The sequence below is a fragment of the Sciurus vulgaris genome (assembly GCF_902686455.1).
Source record: "Sciurus vulgaris genome assembly, chromosome: 18".
Classification (NCBI taxonomy): Eukaryota; Metazoa; Chordata; class Mammalia; order Rodentia; family Sciuridae; genus Sciurus; species Sciurus vulgaris.
Genome location: NC_136479.1, coordinates 14,960,023 through 14,985,805, shown reverse-complemented (window position 1 = coordinate 14,985,805; position 25,783 = coordinate 14,960,023). Strand labels below are relative to the sequence as shown.

General features: G+C 48.3%; 1 protein-coding gene across 1 annotated transcript; it reads right to left on the bottom strand.

The window, feature by feature from the left end:
• Window positions 1–2,696: 2,696 nt before the first annotated feature.
• On the bottom strand, window positions 2,697–25,211 carry LOC306649702 (acyl-coenzyme A synthetase ACSM2B, mitochondrial-like). The gene is made up of 14 exons (XM_079120884.1): window positions 25,060–25,211; window positions 22,968–23,152; window positions 19,720–19,930; window positions 19,324–19,531; window positions 18,061–18,204; window positions 16,570–16,726; window positions 13,644–13,723; window positions 13,322–13,445; window positions 11,572–11,652; window positions 10,234–10,335; window positions 8,377–8,504; window positions 8,157–8,256; window positions 6,744–6,863; window positions 2,697–3,408 (listed from the first exon to the last, which is right to left on the bottom strand). The coding sequence occupies exons 2-14, from the start codon at window positions 23,142–23,144 to the stop codon at window positions 3,304–3,306; spliced, it is 1,737 nt and encodes a 578-aa protein (XP_078977010.1). The 5' UTR covers window positions 23,145–23,152; window positions 25,060–25,211; the 3' UTR covers window positions 2,697–3,303.
• Between the last annotated feature and the right edge of the window lie 572 nt (window positions 25,212–25,783).

The window sequence follows — 25,783 nt, the reverse complement described above, 5'->3', positions numbered from 1 at the left end:
CTGTTTGGTCAACTTTGTTTTCAAGGTTAAATAATTTTGTCTTTAATATCTGAGGTTCGGTCTTCCAGGTGTTGTATCCTATTGGTTGAGATTTCTATGGAGTTCTTAATTTGTTTTATTGTTTCCTTCAAGAATTTCTGTTTGTTTTTTTTTTTCAATATCTCTAACTCTTTATTGAAATGATCTTTTGCTTCCTGTATTTGCTCTTTTAACTGTCGATTAGTGTGATCATTCAATGCCTGCATTTGCTCTTTCATCTCATCATTTGCTTCCCTGATCATTTTAATTATGTACATTCTGAACTCCCTTTCTGTCATTTCTTCTGCCATGCTGTCATTGGGTTTTATTGATGTAACATCTAGATTTGTTTGGAACATTTTCTTCCCTTGTTTTCTCATACTGTTCAGGTATCACTGGACTGCTGAGATATTGCAGATTTCCTCTATTGACTTACAATGTCCCTGAAGATTTCTAGTATATCCCCTCTTAGCCTTCAGTAGCCTGAAGTCTTGGAGGAACTTGATAGTGCGGTGCTCCACGAGGAAGCTGCCTCTTTAGGGGTGGTGGCCTTCAGGTGGGGTATATTCCCTGCTAGTGGGCAGAGGTGCCTCCACTTGTTGACCAATGGTCACCCAAAGGGGAAGTAGGCTGTGGGCTGAGGAAAGGCCTGTTTGGGCCTGAGTCTCTGGTTTTACCGTCCTTATGGGAAAACCTCATCCAGCAGGAAAGACTCACCTGGTGGGGAGGTTTCGCTGGTCAGTTCCCCTCCTAGAGGTTCCCCTCAATCCACAACTACCACCTGGGCTGGGCTGCCTTCCTCTGCAACATTCCCAGGGTTGGACCTACCTCCTGGGCCTGGGAGCCTCACCCTTGGCAGACGAGTCTCCTTAGGCTGCCTCTCCTCAGAGAATCTGCCCGCAGTCCTGGAAACTTCGCTCTGCCCCTAAGCGTGTCTCTGTGTGGCTCTTCCACCAAGAAGCCGCCTAGGTCCTGGGATCCTGCTCTGCACCTAATCGCCTGGCTATGCGGCCCCTCCTCTGAGCAGCCACCTGAAGCCCTGTACAATTGCTCCGAGTCCCAGGACTCGCTGCACTCCTCTTCCTCTGGACAACCACCCGGTGTTCCAGTGCGGTCGCTAGGAGTCCAAGCAACTCACTGTGTGCCTCCTCCTCCTGCCAACTGCCCGTAGCCCTGGGCAGTCACTCCAAGTCCAAGTGACCTGCCACGCTGCTCCTCCTCCTCCTCTGGGCAGTCCCCCGGTGTTCAGGAGCGGTCGCTCTGAGTCCAAACAGCTCACCACACAGCTCCTCCTCTGGGCAGCCCCCCAGAGCCCCGGTGGATTGCTCTGAGTCCAAGTGACCCGCTGAGCTCCTCCTCCTCCTCTGGGCAGCCCCCCCAGTGTTCAGGAGCAGTCGCTCTGAGTCCAAACAGCTCACTGTGCACCTCCTCCTCTGGGCAGCCACCGGAGCCCCGGTGGGTTACTCTGAGTCCAAGCGTCCTGCTGAGCGGCCTCCTCTACGATGCTCCCAGTTGTCTGTGTTCACTGCTCCAGCGGGGGGAAGGGCGTCTCATTGGGCAATTCTACTTCACAAAGTTCCCTGCGTTCCGGGACTACCGCCCCATCTGGGACGCCTCCCCAACGGGAGAGACTCACCCGGTGGCTTTGAGTTGGTCCCAAGTCTCTCAATATCTCCTCTTCTTGAATCCTGAGTCCTGGAGCAACATGAAATGCAGCCACCCTCTAGTCCGCCATCTTGAAATGCCCCCTCAGGTATTTTGTTATAGTAATGGAAAGCTGACTAATATAGAAGTTGGTAGTGGAAAATGGGGTTGTTGTAACTATATACCTAGTGATGTGGAGGGGCCTTTGGATTTGGTTTATGTAGAGTTCAAAAGCGTTCAAAAAGCTTTGGAGGAACAGGCCATACAAAGCTTAGAATTCTGTAAGTAGAGCTTAATGGGTGATGGTGGAAGGGGCTCAGAAGGCAAGGATGCTGATAGAAATGTGCACAGTAGAGGCTGTGCTGAAGTTTTGGATGGAAATGAGGACTCAGGAGAATTGGATGGTGGCAAAGAATTGGAATTCCCTTGGTTTATTCCTGAGACTTCGTGGGAGACTGAGCTTAAAGGTGATGGACTAAATTGATGGGTAGGTATAGAAATTAAAAGCATAGGTGTTATACGAGACAGGCTGTGTTACGACCTGGCTCTGTCACTCACCAGCTGTGCAACTCTGGGGGAGTTTCACTAACTCTCTCCGAGTCTCGGTTTCCTCCGCCACACCATGGGAACAATAATGGTGCCTGACTCAAAGCTGGATTGTGAACATTAGGTAGGATTTGTACACCTGCTTGCTTAGTGTCTCACCCTCAGCAAGTGCTAAGGGTGTGAAGTGTTAAGTGTTACTCTTGTTGCTCTGGTTGCTGAGTGTTCTCAAGAGAAGTCGTGACCCACTTCTCCTTACTCCAGCCTGATAGGAAGGCTCACCCTCCATCTCAGGATTGCAGGTGAAGACTTCAAAGTCCTCATCTCCCTCCTCTTCTGGAAGGTTCTGGTGACCCAGAGGTCCCAGCAAGGGAGCCTGGGGTCCGTCTTCCAACAGCGCCACCTGCTGTCTACCTCTGGGGTTCCCTGCCCCACAAGTTGAGAGAGACATCCCTCCCATTCTTTGTCTTCCCCAAAGACCATCCTCAGGGTCTTGATTTTAAAATGATTTTATTACTTGATTCTAGGAAGATCAGATGACATCAAAAGCATGGGGCCTGACACCTTCACTACCCTCACAGTGAGGCCTGTCGGGATGAAGCAGGCTGGCTTCTCATGCGTCTCAGGCCTTACCTGGCTCATGGCAAGTGCTAGTACCTGGCGCTGTCCCTCCTGTGTACGTGATGGCTCCAAGGTTTGGAAGACCTGGCAATGACGCCCATGTCTGGACTTTTCTTTCTCCTTCTTCTCTTTCCCTTTTCTGACTCTCTCCAATTCTCTCTCTTCTATCATTTCTCCTCCCTTCACACCATCTTCCCTTCCTTCCTCCCGCCTCCTCGATTTCTTTTCCAATGGCTTCCCTTGCTGTTTCATCTTTCCATGACATCTGAATTTCCTCTTCCAGTCGCCCTCTTTTTATCCCTCAGCCCTCCTCTTTCTTCTCTCAGCCTCTAACATGGCGATAATAATGATCAAGAAAAAAAGCTAACAAGGCATCATGCCTTTTCACAAAGCATCTCATGTCCTCACGGGAAGACTGAAGACCCCGAGGGAAGGGTCGCGGAGAGGAGGAGACCCCAGAGCGAGGCCCTGGAGGTCTCACTGGGCCCGCGCTTGCTCAGACGTCTTCCACTCTCTGGCTCGAAGCTTTGCCCGTTCGATTTTCCCTGAGATGGTCTTGGGCAGGTCCAGGACAAATTCCAGCTGTTGGGACAAAAGCCAACCAGGGTGGGTCAGACCACAGGTGGGTTGGATTTTTCAGAGGCGTTTCTGTGAGGGGAAACCGTGAGGCTGGAGGCTCCAGGTGAGTGAGGACAGAGTCTGGGAGATTTCCAGAGCACCTCTGTGTGCAGCAGGAGCTTTGGAAAGTGCCGAGGGGTAAGGCTAGAACTGGGCAGAGAAGTCTAGAGCCCTGGTCGCCAACATACCCTCAGACAGAGGAGAAGCAGGAGGAGGAACTTGACATGGCACAGAAATGTCAAGTACTCAAAAATGTCAGCTGTGTTATGAATCCGGACTAGGAGGAGTAGGCAGCCCAGAGTCAGAATACCTGGCTCTTAATTCCATCTCTGATCATTTCCTATTGATCTCCTTTCGATCAAACTATAACATTTCTCCACTTTCCCTATCTTCATCTGTTAAAGGCAATGTTGAAAGTCAAGGACCTTCCATGTCTAACATCCCTGAATACTCAGATATAAATGAAGATCTCATGGAGGCTTCCAGTGTTAGGGCTTAGCTGACCACTGCCTTGACCTGGGAGCCAGACGTTTGTAGGCTTAGTAAAAATAAGCACCACAGGGATACCCATATAGAAAATGTATCTTAGCTGGGGAGGTAAGATTTGTTTCATAAGGCAACACTGACTTTGTTGAGAAAGGAGTCTCTTCCAACACAGGAGCAGGGGTCAGAAACTATGACCCGTCGGCAAAGTCCAGTCCTCTTCTAAATAAAACACAGTCACTGTTTGGAAACGCTCACACCCACTCATCTGGGTACGATATCCCTTCCTCCTCCACAGTTTTTATTTCCACAGCTTCAGTTATCTGAAGTCAACTGTGATCCAAAAAGACAAAATGGAAAATTCTGGAAATAAGTAATTCATACCTTTAAGCAAATTGTGTCCCAGTGAATTGTTATAATGGCTTTATTTTATTGTGATTGTTAATCTCTTATTGTGCCTGAATTTTAAATCAAACTTTATCAGAAGTATGTATGTTTAGGAAAAACATAGTCTACATATGGGGTTTGGTATTATCTGGTTTCTTAGAGCATATTCCCTGTAGATGAGGGGGCAGTCCTGTCTTGTCTCTGGTCACTTTAGTATTAAAAGGCAAAGTTGAGTAGCTGAAACAGACAATATGGCCTAAAATACTGTCCCCTTGGTCCCTGCAGGATAGACGGAGAGTGGAAGGAAACCATAGTGGAGATATGGGTTCGAGGCCAAGAAGGAAGTGCTCTGCTGGGTTTGGTTGGTAAAAAGAAACTGTTGCCTCGGGAATTCTACAGGAAAGACTGATGGAAAGCAGCTCCTCTATGGGGGACATGTAAGTAATACTCTGTAAGCTATGTCATAGGCCCTGTACTAGATCTTCCGAAGCGTTCCATTACAATTCAGAATTCACACTACGTTTGGTGTGATTGGGTTTCTAGTCTCCTTTAAAAGTACTTATTAGCTGGGTGTGGTGGCACGTGCCTGGAATCCCAGTGACTTGGGAGGCTGAGACAGGAGGATAGCAAGTTCGAGACCAGCCTTAGCAACTTAGCAAGACCCTGCCCCCAAAATAAACAAAAAAAAAAAAAAAAAAAAAAAGAAAGAAAAGAAAAAAGGGCTGGGGGTGTAGCTCACTGGTCAAGTATCCCTGGGTTAAATCCCCTCCCCATCTTGGCAGAAAAAAAAAAAACAAACTTAAGAAATGCTTCTTTTGTGCCCGTCATTGTTCTAAGTGCCTGATAGCTTATAAATATGAACCCTCCCTGATGGCCTGTGAAGGGATAATCATTAGCCCCTCTTCGTAGGCAAGTGAACAGCAGAGAACAGAGGTCGCCGAGTAGGCAGAGGAAGAGGAATCTGACCCCCACAGGCGGATTCCTGAGACGTGGTGATGCCTGCTCGCTCTGCACTTGAGGTCGAGAGCCACGCCGTGGCCTCTGATGAGAGACGGAGGTCCCCCTTGCGGAATGAAGGACTTGTACCACCACGGCCAGCCCTCTTTGAGGTCTGTACCCGCCAGGGACGGCTGTCCTACCCAGGCTCACGCCCCTTCCCAGGGCAGCCTGCATGCACGCTGATCCGCATGGGTCCGTACGGTCCCTTTTCCCTTCTCGCCCTGGCTCAGGACAATTTCTAAGGGCTGTCCTGACTTTGGAGCTTCGGGTGGGGCAGGCTGAGGTCCACATGAGGCCCTCCTTCAGTCCTGCTCCCTGCCTTCCCCCTCCCAGGGGTCGATCCCCAAGAAACACCCTGCGTGCCACCCTCCCTCCCTGGAGTCTGCCTCTCAGGAAACCCCGGGACAATGAACGCGTGCCCAGGAAAGTGGACCTCAGACCCCCTACCCATCTCAGGGGCCCAGGCTCACCATGGTCTCCCTCGCCTTCTGCTCCAGATTCAAAAATATTTTTTTTCTTTCCCTGGAGCAAGCACTTACCTTGCACCCCAATCTATCCACGGGCTTCTCTTGCCATGTCAACCTCCATACCTCAGGTGCCTCCCCAGAGTGAGAACAGCTGGAAACGTGGACAGTTCACTCCACACTTTGTTCAGGTAAGAGAACTTCCATTGCCCTATGGGGACCATGCCTTGCTCCCCGAACCCTCCTCCCAGAGGGCTGCCCCTGTCCCCATCCTTCTTGCACTTCCTCCATGGGTGACCACATGACCCAGAACTGGCCAATCAGGGGATCCCATTGCCCTGGTTCCATTGTCCTGGTTTAGCAATGGGCACGTGGCCCAAGATGCTCCTAGGAGAACCAGCCCACAGACGTCTGCTGGGGCCCGTGGGGACATGCGCGGTCCCTTCCCACTGGGGTTTGTTAGGCTGCTGAGAATGTGCGTTTGGAGCTTCTGTAACCACAAAGGGAGAGCGCTTCAAGAAATGAAGCAAATATGAAAGGAGCGTCAACGAGTGAGGGCGACATCTCTGGCCACGCCGTCCGGACGCTGGGGGCCAGCCGTGGTGAAGGCGTCACCCTCCCCTGGACTGTGTCCAGCATGAATTCCAACTTAACTCTCCGTCGCCTGCACCTGAGAGTTGTGTAGCCCCGAACATTCCAGCAAGGCCGACCCCGGTGCGGAGAGAGGGGCGTAGGCCAGGGACGGGCTGGAACGTGTTTTTTTGTCCGTTTCCCGGTTGGAGTGAGTCAAAGACTGAGTTCAGTTTTCAGGCCTCAAGACAGATTTGCGGTTTTCTTTGGGGACTTTCTTGGTCACGACCAGGAGGAATTTTGGAATTAGAGGACTTGGCCTCATTCTGAAGGATAAAGCAGTACAGCCGGGCTCCCTCCCCAGGCGTGGGCCCCCCAGGAGCCCCACGGCCTCACCTTCCTCGGGTACTTGTACGGGGCTGTCACCGACTTCACGTGCTGCTGCAGCTCCCTGGCCAGCTGGTCCTGGTCGCGGGACAGGAACTCTGGGGCCAGGACCACAAATGCTTTCACCACCTACAGCGAGGGCAAAGAGAGAGGGGGCTAGAGCGCTTAGTCACCTCCTGGGACAACGCACAACCTCACCACCGCCACCTCTGTCCCCTCAATTGCACCTCCCAATACTTGAGTCAAGGAGAGAGAAGAAAATGGAGGTAAGAGGGGCCAAGTTTCCAGCTCTGTCTCAAGCGGGTTATAGGGCAATAGGTTGAGACCAGGCTCACCTCAGGCCCCAGGGACGGTAGAGACGACGAGGTGAGAGTCAATGCAGGGCAAGTGAAGGCGGGCACCCTTGACCCCGAGTGACCTTGTTTAACTTATCCAATTTCACTTTATCCATCTTTAAAATGGGTATAAGACGGTCAGACTTAATTCATAGGGAATAAAATCGTCTGTGGCAGGGCTCAGCTCAGGGCTCCGGGGGGCCCTGAGTTACCAGTCTCCTGTGAGACGCCCCACAGTGGCCAGCCGCGCGATATCGCCCAGCCTGCGCCCTGCAGAAACGTCCTGCCACCCTGGTCCTGGCCTCTGGCCTTGACCTTTCTCTAGGCATACTCTGAACTCTGCCAGACTCCCTCCGGGCCTCCTCCTGTGACCCTGGCGTTAGAGGGGTCTTTCTTTGTCTTCACATATTATATGATTTTATCCCTATACAGAGTAATTCCATAGAAACTGAAATAATGCATCATGTGCCTGAGAATTTTAATCTAGAGAGATTTCATTAAAAAAACTTTTATTATTTATTTATCTTTTGATAGTGATAAATATTTAAAAAAATTTTTTCATACATGTACGTAGAGTAATAATGTCCCTCAATCTACTGTCCTTCCCCTCCCCATCCGCCCACCTTCTCCTCACTCCCTCTGTGCAATCCAGAGTTCCTTCATTCTTCCCTGCCCACCCCTTATGGGGTCTTTCTTTTCCCCTTATGCCCACCGTGAACCACATGGCTGAAGGATTCTGTCTCTTGGTTCAAATCCTTCTCTGTTCTCTTGGTCAGGAATCAGATTCTGATTCAAATGCCAAACAGTAGGAGGAAAGCCTTGCATTCCCATAATAATCAACCACCCATGTGGAGCTTACTGTGTGCTAGACCTTGTTCTAACACTTGACAAATATAAACAACATCATGACAACCTCTCATCTTACCGACGAGATAACTGAGGAACAGAGAGGCTAAGTAGCTTGCCCAAGGTCACACAGCCAAAGTGTGGACCTAGGCTGTCCTGCCCTTAAGTTCATCTTCTTTATCACCACCCCACGCTGCTCTTAGGTTTCCTGTCTGCACCCCCGATTGCTGCTCCCGGTCACCTCTCCTCGGACAGGGTCTGGACTGCTGATGACAGCTGTCTCAACCACGGCAGGGTGCTCCATCAGAGCGTTCTCCACCTCTGAGGGCCCAATCCGGTACCTGTGGAAGAACCAGTCCTTCAGGGAACACCAGACTCTCAACCCCTAGGCCATCTGCAAAGTCCAAACCAGTCAGAATAAAGATCCAGAATACCCTTCCCAGCCCAGAAGCCCAGCTCACCCACTGGAATTAATGATATCATCTGCCCGTCCGACGAACTGGAAATACCCATCTTGATCCTTGATTCCTCGGTCTCCCAGAAGCCAGAAGTCCCCTCGAATATTGGCTGCCGTCTTTTTGGGATTGTCCTGGTGACCACAAAAACAAATCACTGTACCTGCAAAATCTAACTCCCTACCTCAGAACTGCCTGGCACAGATGTGCAGGTTGGGCAGTTTGCAACCTGAACAACCACATATGGTGGACCATCTGCCTTGAACCCACCGACCCTGTATCCCTGATAACACTGAATTGTCCTCCTTTATTTCAGTTATTCCAGCTCAGGTCTTTCACTTACTTCCCTGGGTCCAGTCTCACGGATAATATTGATGTACTCTTGCATCTATATGCTAGGGGATTTCTCCCCATTGAGTTCGGCCTCCCTTCCCTGGACGGCCTCGCCTCTGCTCACTCTTTGACACTGTTCTAGGGTATCTGGTGGAGTCTGTCCTTTTTCAGGATCCGCCCAAGGTGCATGCTTCTGTGATGCCTGGGCCCCTTCGGCAGCCGAGGCTTGGGCTTACTCTGCCTGTGCATCTTCCTGTCTTTCTCAGGTATAGGAGTGTGGGTATAGAATTGGGTATTCAGTGACTGGGTTAGACAGCGTCATGGGAATTCTTAGCCTCGCTCTGTCACTGGGAATGTAAGGGCATTGAAAATCAGAGGGGTGGAGAGGACTGTCTGAGGCTAGCCAGCCATGCTGGGTGACCCGAGCTGGTTTCTTAACGACTGGCTTAGCTTCCTTCTTGACGCTCACCATCCGGCCTCTGCGGTCACTCACCCAGTGGCTTAAATAACTCTGCCAACTTCCCTGAGTCTGTTTCTTTGTCTGTCAAATGGGGAGAGTTCCATGCCCTAGCTACCTCGCTGGCCTGTGGGGACAGACAGGGAGAGTGCACAGAAAACGCTTGGAAAGGGCAGCGTGTGGCCGTGCCCTCCCAGGGCCTCGGTCTTCCTCATCTGTAGAGTGGGAATGGCACTTGGGACCCCCATGACCTCTCCTTTAGCACACTCCGCCTCACACCGTCAAGTGTTTGACGCATGTCAATGCCGATCATCGAGCTTTATTAGGACACACAGCTTAGAGCTGAGGACCCCGAGGCGGGAGAGCTCAGTCACTCGCCCAAGGTCACCCTGTGAACCGCGAGGCAGGGTTTTGAACTTCAGCAATGGATCTGGAGGGTCCGTACGGTGCCCAGGAGTGACGTCTGTGGTGCTTTAGGGCAGGCCTTGCCTTGTGGTACGAACTCGATAAATGGGGAAAACTACAATTATGGAATTTCTGGATTCGCTTATTGATTAACTAGACAGGGGGGGTGGTCAGGAGGCAGGCGTTTGGGGTCTTCCCTGCCCACTCCCAATAGCCGTGGGCTCAAACGAGTCTTGCCCGTCTCTGGGGTCACCGTCCTCACCTGCGGGTGAGCAGGCTGGACTCGGGGTCATCCCTACCTGCACCTTCCGGAGGTCGGAAGCTAGGGGTGACCCGCGCCATGGCGAAGTCTCCAGGTGAATCCGCTGCCATGGCCCTGACAGATGGCACGGGGCCTGGGGCAGGGCGGCCCTGGGGGAAGGCTGGGGAGGCAGCTCAGGGGCAGCAAGACCTCTGGCCGGAGCAGGGGCTTCCTGGAGGGAGGCCTTTGACAGTGAAGGGCTGAGGCTGGCAAGGGTGGATGGGCGGTCCTTCCTCTTGGTCCTTGGACACTGGACACGCTCCTAATCTTGCCAGTGCCTCTTGAGGGGCTCATCATTTCGGGCCCCACGTGTCGCTTGGAGTCCCCCCATCCCACTGGAGAGAAGAGGACGGGGGCAGGTCCTTACCACATAGCCGGAGAAGATGCCGACAGGCCTGACGGGCTTGACCCTGACGGCCATGTCCCCTTCTTGGCCAGGAGGCAGGACATGGCCCTCCTCATCTATGACCTGGAGGAAGAAGCAGATTGGAAGGAGTGGCCTGTGTGGCCGCGGGAGGTCAGACCCAGACCCGCTCTGGAGGAGTCTGTGGACCAGAGCCAGATCCCAGGGAGGCCGAGCGTCTTCAGCCCAGAGCGCCCCTGCCTGGGACCGTGTGGGTGAGGCCTCTTAGTGCCACTGGACTGGGAGAACCTGGGCAGGCTTCTGGTGCCAGGAGCTCAGGAGAAATCAAAACTGCCCACCATCTGCGAGGCCGCCTCACCCCTGCCCTGGAAACCGGAGAAACCGAGTCTCGAGTTCCAAACCGCCACCTCACTGGTTGACGGCCAACGCTCCCAGCCTCAAGGTTTTCTTCTGGAAAATGGACTGAGAGCTGATGTCAGGGTTTTTATGCAAATGAAACAGGAAACTGAAAAAAGCAGCCCAGTGAATAGTTATCCTGGAGAGTGAGTGGGGCCACAGGTCACCACGCATGCTTCTGAATAAAGTTAATAGTTACACTTCAGACTCACATGGCTCTGCACATAATCACAGGTGCACACACTCAGATTCTAGCTCTTGCAAATGCAGCCCACAGAAATAAGAAGGGAAAGGAGGAAAACTTCAGCTACAACCCACTCAGTGCAGTATGGATTTTACTAGGGAAAATTTGGGTAACCCCCATTGGACTGACAAGTGATATATCCCTTAATTAGTTAATAAAATTCATGCCTTACATTGGCATCAATTAACTTAGAATAATGGTAACCCACGGTGGGGTGCAGTGGCGTACATTTGTAACCCCCGTGGCTCGGGAGGCTGAAGCAGGAGGATGTCGAGTTCAAGGTCAGCCTCAGCAACTTAGTGAGGCCCTAAGCAACTTAGTGAGACCCTGTCTTTAAATAAAATATAAAAAGGACTTGGGATATGGCTCAGTGGTTAAGTGCCTTTGGGTTCAATGCCCAGTACAAAAAAAAAAAAAAAAAAAAAATTACCCTTATTTCTATTTTTAAAACGTATATACTTACCTGGCCAATTTGCTAGATATACAAAGCTGTTCTCTGTATGGTAAGAATGTAAAACTTACCATCCTTTCTCCTTCCTTCTTTTCTTCCTCCCTCCCTCCCTCCCTCCTTCCTGCTTTTCCTCTGGTTCCATATTATTTTAATATCTTTTATTCTCAATTATGTTTGACTCAGTGAACAATGTAATAAATAAATTCGGTTCGTGTTTTCTGTTCCTCCCTCCTCGGGGCCCGCGGCAAACCTGTACGTCGTAATGGGGGAAGGCTGTTCCCAGGGAACCGGGCTTGATTTTCATCGTCTTGGAAACTCTGCAGGTAACTCCCTGTGGAAAGCCACAGATGAATCAGCAAACCCAGGATACAGCACAGGAACCCAGAAAAAGAAACAGGCAGGAGAGAGAGAGAGTTCGCCAAGGTGTTCCTGGTGTCCTGAGCTGGTGGCTCAGTCCCTTCCCATTCCCCAGCTCTCTGACCCCTTTCTTGGAACCTCTATTCTGGGGCGGGGGGGTGGTCATTAAATTGCTTGAAGCAACCTCACTGAGGACTTCCCAGGGAAGAGAAACTAACAACCACATGATAAAAAGAGCATCAGACCTGCCGGGCATGGTGGGGCACACCTGTTATCCCAGCGGTTTGGGAGGCTGAGGCGGGAGGACCGTGAGTACAAAGCCAGCCTCAGCAACTTAGCAAGATCCTAACCAACTTGGCGAGACTCTGTCTCTAAATAAAATATAAAAAAAGGTCTGGGGATGTGGCTCAGTGGTTAAGCACCCGACTTCAATCCATGGTACCCAATGAATAAATAAACACATAGAGGTGAGGAATAAATTCTGGTTAGTGTCCTCTAGCACAGTAGGGGGGTGACAGCTTACAGATTTCATTGTGTGTCTCAAGAGAGCTAAAAGAATGTTCCCAACACAGAGATGATCATTTCTTTGACATGACGGATATTCTCTAATGACCATAATCTGATCATGAAACTTGGTATACATGTATTGAAATATCACACTGTACACCACACTTAAGCGCAATTATTAGGTATTATTTAAAACGTTTTAAAGACATGAAATTACTAGTCTGCAGTCTGAGGAGACCTAAAAGATGCTTCTTAGATGACTTCCCATGACAGGATCGGTTCTGCTTGAATCCTAAAGCGGGCCCTTCCCACAGAGCTGCCGGCGTCCTGGAAGCCTTCCCTACGTGGCTCTCCCAGGAGTGGGGGGACGTCCCTGCCAGGCTGTGCTGACCACGACTCCGCTGTCCTCACCCGCCTTAGCGAATCTCTTCCTGCTGTTCTGTATCCCAGCACCGTCGTTGCCCCCTGAAGGCGCCCTGCCTGGAGGACCCACTAGTCAGAAAAGCAAGTCAGGAGAGAGGTACTGGGAGAAGGAAAGGCAGAAGTCCCCAAACTGTTTTGATAAGTGGCTTCGTGCAGAGGAGAGTGAATCCATGTTGTGCCTCTGGAACCCAGAGAATTCCAAGAAGAATTTCCAAGAATTCCAGCAGGCGAGGCAGGCCCCCCTTGGCTTCTTCTCTGTCTCTTACTTAGATCAGAGCAGCTTGCTACAGCGCCTGACAGGGTGAGTTGAAGAAGCACGAGCCACCCAATCTTGGACTTCCCAGCCTCCAGAACCACGAGCCAGCATAGATCACTTTTCTTTATAAATCACCCTGTCTCGGGAATTCTGTTACAGTAACAGAAAAATGGACTAAGACCCCAGCCCCTCTGCCTACTTTATTTTCTACTTCTATACTATTCCATCGCTCTCTCTTCACCAACTACCACGTCACCTGTTACTTTATTAATCTCTCTCCCACCCTAGAATGAAATCTGAGAGTAGGAGCTTTGCCTGTTTTGTTCTCCTAGCAGATGTGCAATAAATATTTTTTTTTCATGTAAGTGAATGCTAAAGGGTGTCAATATGTTTATTATTAAAGAGACTTCAGACCCACCAGATGCACCCAGCCCCTGATTCCCTTGGGAACAGGTACCGTTTCTGTCTGGCCGTAGAATTCTCGGATGTCCAGTCCGGTCTGGGCCCTCCAGTTCTCCAGGGTGTCTGGAAGCAGGGTCTCCCCTCCGGTGAAGCAGTTCTGTAGGTGTGGGAACTTGTAACTGAAGAAGAGAGGTGAATGTCCCTCAGCCCTATGGAAACTAAAGTCCCTGCAGACCTGGAGCCGGAATCTGGGGGCTTGGATGATGGGGCTTTGTGGGACTACCGGTGGTTGGAAGTTCAGCTACACGGGCATGCATGTGAGGGAGGCACGGGGATGTACCTGCAGGCTCCCACCCAGCCCCGGAAAGTTCCATCACCTGGAAAGGTCCTGTTGTAGCAACATCCGGTAAACAAGAGGGGCGGCCACCAGGCTGTGGATGGGGTAGCTGGACAGCACCTGAAGGGAGAGGGCCAGCCGAGACACTCACCAGGTCAGATGCCTCACTGACCAATATGCACAGGGGTCACAATCATGGGCTATGTACTAATAACGGTCCAGATCGAAATCTCAGCTTATTCTTCGGCTTCAGACTCAGTGAACCTCATATTTCTTATGCATCCAGACACAAAAAATCCAGAAAAACCATCATTGCGGCAAAATAGTCCAAGACCCCTTTGGGATACTTATCAGATCCTAGCTGGTTGTTCCTGCTGATTGAAACACTCGCCTGCGCCATAAATCCCCAGGGAATCGCGGTAGGACCGCAGATGTTGTGGCATCTCAGCTGTGACCTTGGTTAAGTCTCTTAACCTGGAACCAGCTTTTTAATAGATTATTTCTAGACTGTTTTCTGAAAAAAAAAAAAATACTTTTGGAGGATAATTGATTTTTTTTTTAAGTGCTTGGAAAAGTTAAAAACATCTGTAGGCATTTCAAAAGAAATGTTGCAAGAAAGACCTGGTATTGACCGCTTGCTATGCCCCGTGCTATGTTGTTTAATTCTCCCACGAACCTCAGGAACTCTGTACCTCTTATGGAGGAGAACACTATGACTCAGGGTTAAGTGACTTTTCCAGGGTCACAGCCAGGAAGTGGTGGAACAAATATTTGCAGTATGTACTTTTCGACTGTTATGTAATACCACCTTCATCCCAGCATAAGGAGTACCCAGAATTGAAGAGCGGTTTAAGCAAAATGTCTAGAAAAAAGATATTAACGTTAGAAGCCAGCCTCAGCAAAAGCGAGGCGCTAAGCAACTCAGTGAGACCCTGTCTCTAAATAAAATACAAAATGGGGCTGCGGATGTGGCTCTGTGGTGGAGTGCCCTGGAGGTCAATCCCCGGTACCCCTCCCCCCAAAAATGAGAGGATCCCGTGATCGGTTCATTCGGGGGCTCTTGATGAACTCGAGTAAGCTGTGGAAATCTCTTGACAGGTAGCTCATCTTGCAGTGACCTAACTGATGGGCTAAACTTCTCTCCTCTTCTCAGTTCATTTCCCCCAGATCACACAATGTATGTTTTCCAAGTGGGTTTTTAAAAATTCATCTATTTTCAAGTTTTGCTTCCCTAGTGTTTTGTTTGCAGAACTTAGCAAAAGCCAGTTCAGAAAAATAATCTGTTTGGGGAAAGTAGCGGAAATGTAATCTGTTCAAAACAGAATGATGGTATCATTCGAAGAGACTCTCCAGAGATAATCCAGACCACCCCCGACTTTTGGAAGAGATGCTATTCGTCCCTTAGTCTGCTTCTGGCGGTCTCAGATGCAGCCAGATGGATGTCCGGGTTGTCCATCAACTGCTGCAGAGGATAATTCTGCAGGCCCAAGAAGGCAATGATCCAACTTCCACATCGTAATTACAGTCCAAACTGGTTGTAGCATTGCAAGCAAAAGGAGGTCACTTTTTTAAAAAAAAAAAATTATTTTTACAGACTGCATTTTGATTCATTGGAAATCAGGCCACTTTTACTACTTAAGGCTACATGGTAACAAATAGTTATAATTTGTGGATTTTACTTAAGGACTTCTCAATCATGTTCTACAGGGAAAAAAATATCCAATTTGTTCTTCAGAATTCCTCTTAGATAATAGCTCCAAATGAGACCTAATCCAAATGTCCATTGATAATAAGATGGAGAAGAAATTTGGAATTGAGTCACAGAGTGGAATACTATACAGCAGTCTAGAAGAACAAACTTCTGACACATGCAACCATATGCACTCATCTCACAGAGAACATGTTGAGTGAGGGAAAATAGGCACAAAGGATTACATAGTGTACAACTCCACTTACATAAAGTTCAAGAAGAAACCAAATTAATCTGTGGTGGTAGGAGTCAGAGGAATGATGAGAATCTGGGGTGAGGATGTGGTCAGGAAAGGGTATGTGCACCTTCTGCATGGCTGGAGATGTTGATCTGGGGGTGTTACATGGGTGTCTGGGGAACCTGGAGGGTTCCATATGCACATGACAGAGCCCTAGCCCTTCATGTGATGGTAACTGAAGGTGGGGCTTCAGGGAGTCATTACCCTCAGATAATGAGGGGGTTGCCCCCATGAGGCCCTGGTGCCCCTGTAAGAACAGGAAGAGATACTGATTCTCTCTCTCTGTCTGTCTCTCTCTCTCTCTCTTTCTCTGTTATAAGGATATAGCAATAAGGCTCTCATTTGCAAGCCAGAAGGAGGACCCTCACCAAGAATCCAACCATGCTGGCACACTGATCTTGGATTTCCAGAACCATGAGAAACAAGTGTTGTCTTAGTCACTCTGGGTATTTTGTCATAGCAGCCAAAGTTGACTAAGACAACGTTGAGCACAGGTAAATTGTTTTCAAGCTGAACACTTGGGAAAAAGTTACTTTGTATATTTTGCTCAGTTTGTGTGTCCTGCTGCAAAGAAAAAAGAAAATACAATGTACACACACACACACACACACACACACACACACACACACACACACGAGAGGAGATGGCATCACCTCCAATTCTCCTCCCCACCATGCCACCACCATCTACCTGATCTTTGACTCCAGACGAAAAGCCCATTTTAAACAGGAGTTGAGTGAACACATGGTCCGCGCGCCTGTCTCCTGAACACGCGCCTCTTACCCGTATGTGTCTGTCTCCTTCCCTAGATCATGAGGCCCCGCGGTCAGCGGTCCTTTCCACCTTGCTCACCAAGCCGGCTCACATGGCTGGGATTTAGCAAAAATGACATGAATGGAAATCCACCACACTAAACGGACATGCGCAAACTCTGGGCTCATTCTGACCAACCAATGCAAAACCGGGGTCTTCTCTTACCTTCAGGATGGTCTGTGGGTCAAACCTGGGCAAGAAATGGATAAATACGCATGCGCCCAATGTCCAGGGTTCCAGAAACGCGGTCAGAATGTTCAGTATCCAACCCGTGTCGGAGATGGTCCAGATGATGTCCCAGGCTTGCAGGCCCGTCCAGGTTCTGCGCACAGAGAAAGCACCCGTCCATCCAGGTGAGAGCAGGCCGGGGCATGTGGAACGCAGGGTGTGTGCGTGGGTGTGTGTGTGGGGGGGGGTTGTGCCTGTCTGCCCGTGCGTTTATAGGAACGCGTGTGCGTGTGAGCAGGCAGAAGGGAGGAAAGTCATTTTTTTCTGCACAGCCTGACGGGAGGGGACAAGAGTTCTAAATGTGACCCAGTAAACGTGACCCAATGGACAATGGGGTCTAATTTGTTCTCATTTTATCCTCAGAGCTCAGTACAGCGTCACATGCGGTAACTGCGCAGGATTAGTGTGCCAACAAAAGTCATGGCCAAGTTCAAGTTTGCCTGGGTAGAACCTTGGTTCTCATTTCTCCAAGCATCATGAACAGGGAAAAACTGGTTTCCTTTATCTCTTCAGCTCAGAATAAGAGGTAGTAATCCTGTCTTCAAGCAAGAATGATTTAGGTTAGACATGAAGAACTTCCCTGAGGCTGGTAGTCACCCCAGTATGTGTCCTTTCTTGCAGATGATTAATATTTTCAACTCTGTGGGGGAAATTAGGCCTATTAGGACCGTTGCAGGGGGTATGAATAAATATGTTACCTGTATTTAAGAAATTTATCCCCCTGTTCTTTAAAAACAGCATTTCCCTACAGCAACTCTTAAATGATTTGTATGATTAATTTCATTTGCGGATACTATGGGCTCATAAGTAGGACAAGGAAGTTTTTACAAGCTTTTTTCCCCTAAAAATATGTTTCCACGCTCATAACATAAGTTAACACGGCAGAACAGATCCCAAAGATCCCAGAAGATCCCTCCTTAGGATTGCATGAAGACCTTGCCGTGGTGTTCCTGATTTCACAGATGAGACGGATGGAGCAATGGAATAAAATTCAGAATTATGTGGTCCGTGGTTCAGAAATTCTGAGATCTCAGCTCATCTAACTCATCCAATTTTACCATTTTTTTTTTTACAAATTTCGAATTTGCAAAGCTATTTGCCATTCACCAAAATGTCTTCTTGGAATAGAGGGACCATCAAAGTCAATTGCCAGCACCCCAGAAGACAAGACAGAGGTTATTCTGGGGAAAATGCATATAAACTTTGCTGTTCATCGTTTATCCAACTAGCCACATGGTTCAAAACCTGGAAGAGGTTTTGAGATGTGGAATGATCTGAAACGGGAACATCACCCGAGGATCAGCGAAGGCCCAGAATGGAAAGCAGGCTTCTTTAGACCCCTTCCCAGTTGTCTTCCTCAGGAACTCCCAAGAAGAGTCGGATCTAAACTCAGAAAGCCTTTTCTGTCTGGTCATTCGGCTGTCTTACCCAGCATCCAACTGGGCCTTGATGCCCAGGCTTGAGTGGGTGTGTTCCGCCATCTTGGGAAGGCCACTGGTTCCGCTCGTGAAGTAAATGGCAGCTGCTTCTCGGCTTCCGGTCTCCACACACTGATGAGTGGCGGGTGCCTCTCTGATGGAGACACAGACCGTCACCTTCTCAGATCTAGCTGGGACACCAGATGTCACCGTTACTCACTTTCCCCACCAGCTCCCAGGCTGGGGGGAAGCCACTTGATCCACTTCAGAAGGGAGACCATTGAGTGGTTCAGATTGGGGGGTTTTTGGGTCAGTCAGATTTGGGGTTAAAACCACCCAGGGTTTAAGCGTGTCAGTTTGTACTGGGCATTTAACTGCTTCAAGTCTCACTTTCCATACCTGTGAAATGGGATCAATAAAACCTGTCTCATGGAGTTAATGAGAAAAGTAACTCTACCACCAAAGAAATGAGTAATGTGCTTAGCAGGAACTTAATAAATGCCAGTCTAACGGTTGTGGAACCCTAGCATGATACCAGGTGGGGTGCAACTTGATTTTGAGTCTTTCAAAGCTGGTATCATGTGATTTCTCTGACAGTTACCTTAAAGACCATGCTGTTAGACAGGAAAATGTCCCTAACGGAGGGATTTCAGATGGGCGACTGGGAAACGCATTCATCCATCGAGCCTTGCTATTGGCCTTTGGAAGGACCACTATCCTGGGAAGCCTTGCTTAGGGAAGCAGAGGGCGAGAAGAGCCTAGAAACTCAGCATTTCAACCACCTCTAAGACTCTACCTCATATGCCGCCGGCCTCACTACTGGTTTGAGCCACTGCTGGTGAGGAACTCCCATGAGCCTCCACCTCCCTGGCACTAACCCCATGTCGTCTCTGGCGTGCACTCCACGGGATTCACTTTACGCCCCAGGGCCTTTTCTGTTGCCACTGTGGTGTGTGTGGAACCCTGAGCTTTCTCTTCATGTCAGTGCACAGCCCAGAAGTGTGGGCTATAGTGCCCCTGGTACCACCCTGAACCCTTGGGGCTCAGGGGGCCGTTCTTGTCAGTTCTTCCTTAGAAAGTCCTGGAAGCTTTCTGTGTTTTCCACTGAAGATCCCCACACACTAAGTCCCACGTAGCCCTGGAAATGACCTTCTTCCTTGATTTTCTCTCCCTAGTCCTGCACTCTGCTTCCTGAGCCCCTCACCCCAATAAAGCACCTGTCCGTGAGCGCCTGCTTTGGTTTCCAGCTTCGGGGAAGAGCCAGGACACTCACTGTAGCAGCATCCTGAAGTTCAGCCACCCATCCTGGCTTCTCTCAGACACCAGTAGCTTGATTCTCAGGGAAGGGCAGTCGGATGCTATGGCGTCCACTTCTTGGGCCACCTCATCCCCAGCCACGATGGCCCTGGCCTTAGACATCTGCAGCCTGTAGAGTATGTCTTTGGATTTCATCTGGACGGTCCCAGGCATGAAGACGAGGCCTGGAGAAGCCAGAGGGTTAAGACAGAGCTGGGAGGACATGCCGGTTGCAAACCCCGGAGGAAGGAGGGCCCCGTCGCGGGTGGTGACCCGAGGGGAGGGGTTGCTTTGGGGGAGAGGTGGCTGCGTTTCTCTGCTCTGGGTTCCTTCACGGAAAGAGGCTGCCCAGCCCACGCGGCCAATGACCAACCTGCTCGCAAGCAGCCCAGGGCCACCAGCCACCACTCCGGCACTCGGGGCAGCACCACTGCCACACGGTCCCCACGCTGCAGGCGGCAGGTCCCCGAGAGGACGTTGGCGGCCTGCTGGCTGAGCTCACTCAGCTCTCTGAAGCTCCACTTGACTTCCACCCCGTCGCCGCTCACCCACCACAGAGCAGGGCCTTGAGGTCTCTTGCCGGCCTGAAGAAGGAAGGCCTGCTGATCAGGGTCGGGGACCTGCAGGGGACCATCCCAGGCCTGGGGTTTGCTGCACCAAGGCTTGGCGCGCTCTCAGGACCCTCACACGCTCTGAAGACCTTCAAGAGGTGTTTTTTTTTTTTTTTTTTTAATATTTGTGGGGTTCTATCTATCAATATTTACCAAGTTAGAAACCCAAACTGAGAATTTTTAAAAAATTTATGTTTTAAGAAATAACAGTAATAAGCCTAGTATATAATACCATGATTAGGATTTAAAAAAAAAATAAGTATACTTTCCCCCCAAAACAAACAAATAAAATCAACAAAAAAAGCCAAAGGAAAGAACAAAAAAAGGGGCATAATTTTACATTTTTACACATGTCTTTAAAGTCTGCCTTCATAGGCGACTGTCGGATTCTCTTATCTGCTTCTGTACTCACTGTTGTCTCGGTCAGCAGGGACCTTCTAAAAAATGCCACCATATATTAGTGAGAGAATTACAATCTCAAGGGCAAACGTCATCTTGGGTTTATGTGTATATTTCTCTGCATATATCTATCAACATTATTTATTTTTGTTCTATCTTGTGATGAAATATGTATAATGGAATTTATCATTTTACTTTATCATTTACCTTTCAATTTAAGTTTATTTTTTAACAGATATATAAAGACATCAAAATTGGGCCTACTCATGGGCACCCGTGATGGTTCAGTACACGCGTACACTGTGCCACGTTTAAATCAGGGTCAGCTCATCTGTCTCCTCGGACATTTATCATTTCTCTATGGTGCAAACATCCTAAACCTTCTCTTCTACCCTTGCAAAATGCACAGTATGTACTCGTTGTCTCCAGGGACCAACTGTGCGATAGCACACCAGAGCTTCTTTCTCCCATCCAACCACAACTCAGCATCCATCCATCACTTCTCCTCCTCCCTCTCCCTCTACCTTCCCCTCCCTCTACTCTCCCCCATTTTAGCTATTTCCAGGTGTATAGTTCAGGGGCTTTACGTCCTTCCATCATCCACAACCATCACCACCATCCATCTGGAGAAAATGTTCCATTATCTAAAACTGAAACTCTAAAACACTTACTCCTTATGCCCCTGGTAAGACTGTTCTATCTTCCGTCTCTATGAATTTGACTATTCCAGGTATCTTAAATACCTGAAATCGTACAATACTTGTGCTTTTGTGACTGGCTCATTTCACGCAGTGTGAGATCCTCAAGGTTCATCTTTGTAGAGGCAAGTGTTAGAATTCCCTTCCTTTTTAGAGTTGAATCATATTCCATTGTATGGATATTGTATCTATATTTTCATATCTATTCACCTCTTAATGAACATTTGGGTTGTCTTGATCTTTTGGCTATTTTGAATAAACCTACCGCGAATCTAGTTGTACAAATATCTCTTTGACCCACTTCTTTGGATTCTTTTGAGTATAAACCCACTGATGTTGCAATTGCTGTATTTTATGGTTATTTAGTTTTGGTGTCAGGAGTGGGATTGCATTTACCACTTTACATTCCCACCAGCGATGCACAAATATCCCATTTTGTCCATGTTTTATTTTGAAATAGGTTTTTACTCCACAGATCCCCCTGAGTCTTGTGTATTCACAGGGGTTTGCAGATCATAATTTAAGAGCAACAATACGAGTAAAAGAGGAAACATGAATAATTCAAAATTCCACCAGAGTTACATGACTTTGTGATAATACATAAGAATGTCTGTCTTCTCACAGCCTTGGCAACAGTGTGTGGTCAAAGTGTTGTAATTAACTAACATGAAAGGAATAAAATATGATTTCAGTGAAGTTTTCTTTTGTCATAGTCTCAACTATTGGTGAAACTGAGTCTTTTTTTTTCTTATGTTTAGTAGTCATTTGAGTTCATTTTTCAATAAACTGTCTGCTCCTGTACTTTGTCCTCTTTTATTTTGGGTTCAGTCTTTCTCTCTCTCTCTCTTTTTTTTCTTGATTGATGGGAGCTCTTTTGTATTGGAAATATTAATTCTTTTTTCAGTCACTTGATTTGAATAATCCCCCCCTGGTTTGGATTAGTTTTTATTTTGTTTATGGTGTTATTGACAGAAAGGTTCTTTTGATGTTTGTGCAGCAGATGTCTTAAATCGTTTCTTTTGTGGATTCAGAATTGTGAGTTGTGAGAGCCAGGGCCTTCCTCTGCATTCCAAGGAGGTATAACTTTTAAAGAATATCCAGAAATAGACATTTCATCTTAACATTTTCCATTTTAAAATGTCGACCTAACTTTTTTTAAAGAACAGCTGCACCTAGGTTCCATTGCCTTCCTGGGGGCCAGGTGTTTGCAGTCTCTACACTAAGGTTGTGTCACAGTGTTGGCACCTCAGGGCAATGTCACCATTGCGGCCACCTTGGAGCACCATTGTTTAAATCCTATTCTGGTAAACCCACCCCTTTCCTTATCCTACCTTGGGTGGACTCTTCCATCCCCAGAAATGTGCACAAGGCTTCAGGTGAAGGCCATTGGTGCATCAGTACCAGGTGGGTTAGAATTCTAGAAGCTCAGGGCTTGAGAGGGAACGACACAATTTTGCATGATTCTCACTCTCTTGGATATCTCAGGAGGGAGCCCTTTTGACATCTCTGCCTGGTGGACATCCTACCCACATGCCCCTAAGGACAGAGGCATGTGACCTAACTTTCTGAGAAGACTGACTCAGATCTGCTCTTATTAGATCCAGACCTATTTCTTCTGTGACTCCAGCTTACTTGTCCTTGTTTTGCTCTGAGAGGTCAAAATGCAGCATGGCTAATGTATGTTGTCCGCTGGGGGTTACCAGATTGCCCCTCCCCGTGCCAGACTCCTACGCCTTTCTGCCTGCCCAATCCGTACTGTCTCATTTTGACACTGTGGATGATGAGCATCCTGTTCATAGCTTCTTACAGGGACTGATACCTAATAAGCATTCAATAAGTACTTACTGAACGGACAGATGAATTCACGAAGTCAGTCGAACCATCCCACCCTGTGCCTCTTCTCTACCTATTACCTTTTCCAGGTCAGCCCAGGGGTCTATCACGTTGCTAGCAAAGTTAAACTTGTCAGGCACATCTTGGTAGCCCCACGGTATGGACGACATCCGCCCGAGAGTAATGTGAAGAGTGCGGCGGGACATCTCAGTACTCCAGAGGGTACGAAGTCCCCGAAGTTTGTGCAGCCAATGCATGTTCAGATCTGTGAAGGAAAGGGGGGACAGAGCTGAAGGCTTCCTTAGAAGATTGCTCCACGAACCATCCACTGCTGGAGGAGATTCCTCGCAACCCCACAGGGCTGTCCCCAGGAGTGGATCTGTGGTGGTCACAAGTGGGCTGGCACTCAGCCTCTGTTTCAGAATCCTTTTAATATGCCCCATTCTCTGAAGGCACCTCTCCAGCACCATTCTGACTATTTTGTGAACATCCAGTTCCATGTAATGAGTCCCCTTGTGCTGGAAACACAGGGAGTAGTAGATGGTCTATTGTCCCCAGCAATTTGATCCCTTCCTTAGTGGGAGCATATATCCTCATTCGCTTCCATGTGACTTCCCAGAGTAATCTGAAAGAAGAGCATGTGTACCCCGCGTTGACCTTGGCCTTCCCATGCAATAGGCTCTGGCCAATGGAATGCGAGTGGATTGGTCTTACTCTTGCATTTCTATTCTATGAGAATTGCATGTCAAGATGGGCATTATTCCTTCAGCCTGGGGCCCAGAATGATAGGATGAGCAGAGTCCCACCTAGCCACAGACAACCCTCACACCCCTAGAGGGAAAAACATGGATGGTTACAAGCTACTGGGATGTTTGTTGATGTATCAACTGCTGACTAATAGAAGTAACATCTACTTCTTGAAACTGAATCTTTGATACTTGACTGATATCTTTTTAAAAAAAATTTCTTAATTTGTTCTAATTAGTTGTACATGGCAGTAGAGTGCATTTATACGTTTTGATAGATCATACATAAATGGAGTGTGATCTCTCATTTTTCTTATTATACATTTTTCAGGGTCACATGGGTCATGCAGTCATACATGTACATGAGGTGATCATGTCTGTCTCACTCTACTATCATTCCTTCCCCCACCCCCTTCCCCTCCCTTCTCTCCTCTCTACCTATTAGAAAGTAACTTTATTCTTCCCTATCCCTACCTTATTGTGAATTAGCATTTGCATATCAGAGAATTCAGCCTTTGTTTTTGGGGGGCTTGGTTTATTACACTTAGCATGATATTCTCTAACTCATTTACCTGCAAATGCCAGAATTTCATTCTTCTTTAAAGCTGAGTAATATTCCATCATACACCACGTTTTCTTTATCCATTCATCTGTTGAAGGGGATCTAGTTTGGTTCCATAGTTTAGCTATTGTGATTTGAGCTGCTATAAACATCGATGTGACTGTGTCACTGTGGTATGCTGATTTTAGACTGATATCTTAAATACTTTGTATCTACTACACAGGGCCTAACACAATCACTTTGGAAAGTATAGCTATTGTAATCATTGTTTCCATATACGTTGGCTCCAGGGAAAGTAGTTCCAAGGCGGTGCAGGTTGGCCTTTGAGTTCCGCTTTGCACACCCTGATGAGGTTGCAAAATGTAAACCTTTAATTCCAGAAATCCAGGTAGCAGTCCAGTCCATTGGCTGGATTCCAAGACCCTTTTCTCTAGTCAGCAGCTGTCAGAATACTTAACATCCCTGACATATATGCTATCTCTCCTATTTTCTAAAAGAATAAGAGGCAAAAATTTCCTTGGCAGGTCCTGGGCAGGAATATTTATTGCTTTTATACCTGCTGGTGCTTCTCTCTTTTCATGATTGGCTTTTTCTCATTCTTCTGTCTCATTCTCAGGCCATCTTTCCTGACCACCACCCTCACCTGGCCACCCTTCTCCCAGCTCCATAGTCCCTCTTATTGGGTGTGTTAGAGTCACCCTTTCCTCTTCCCAGGTTGCTTCCTTGCTGAGACCCCACAGACACTCTTTTCCGAGCCTCTTAGGAATTCCTCTGTGAATTCTCACTCTCCTTGTTGACGGTAACTCCTAAAGATCAGTGAGGGACTGATCACCACATCCTTCCATTCCTTACAATCGCACTCACCTGCTGAGTTCTTTCTGGAAGTCTCTCTGGGGATACCTCGGTCCACTCTCCTCCTGAATAAACAGCTTCAGTGTCCCTGAAGTTTTGGAGAAAAACACAGTAATCATGCAGACAGCTCCTGAGACAAATTTCTGCAGACTTGGTGGAGAGCACAGCTAATCATTAACTGTGGAAAACCCTGGAATCTCACATGAGGTAACATCATTCCTCCTGGTCACATTTACAGATAGCATGGCCCTTGAGCCTTTGGTTCCAACTGCACCTGCACTTGCAACCCACCCAAGGGATAAAGAGGAGTTTTATGCTCAGAATCAACAATGAGATATTGCCCCAACCAGGGGCAGAAATGGAGCTTATATGGCTCTGGCGATTCCTCTCTTGAGGATTTCTCTCTTCCTTTACTCTTTCTTCACTTGGATTCCTGCACCCCACGTTTGCCTGGTTGTCCTCTTACTCTCAGTGTCTTTTGCTGATTCCTCCCTGTCTACTTTATCCCACTCACTCTGCACATGATCTCCCTCAGTATCATGCCTTGGGTCCCAACCACCTTGCCAATGAGACTCACATGTGCATCTCCAGATCTGCATGCTGGATTTCTCCACTTGGATGTTTAATAAGTATTTTAAACATACTTGTACAGAACTGAGTGCCTGATATTAATTCTTCTTGCAAATCATCCCACACTCTCTACTGTCTTACCCATCTCTTACCCTATCATTCCAAT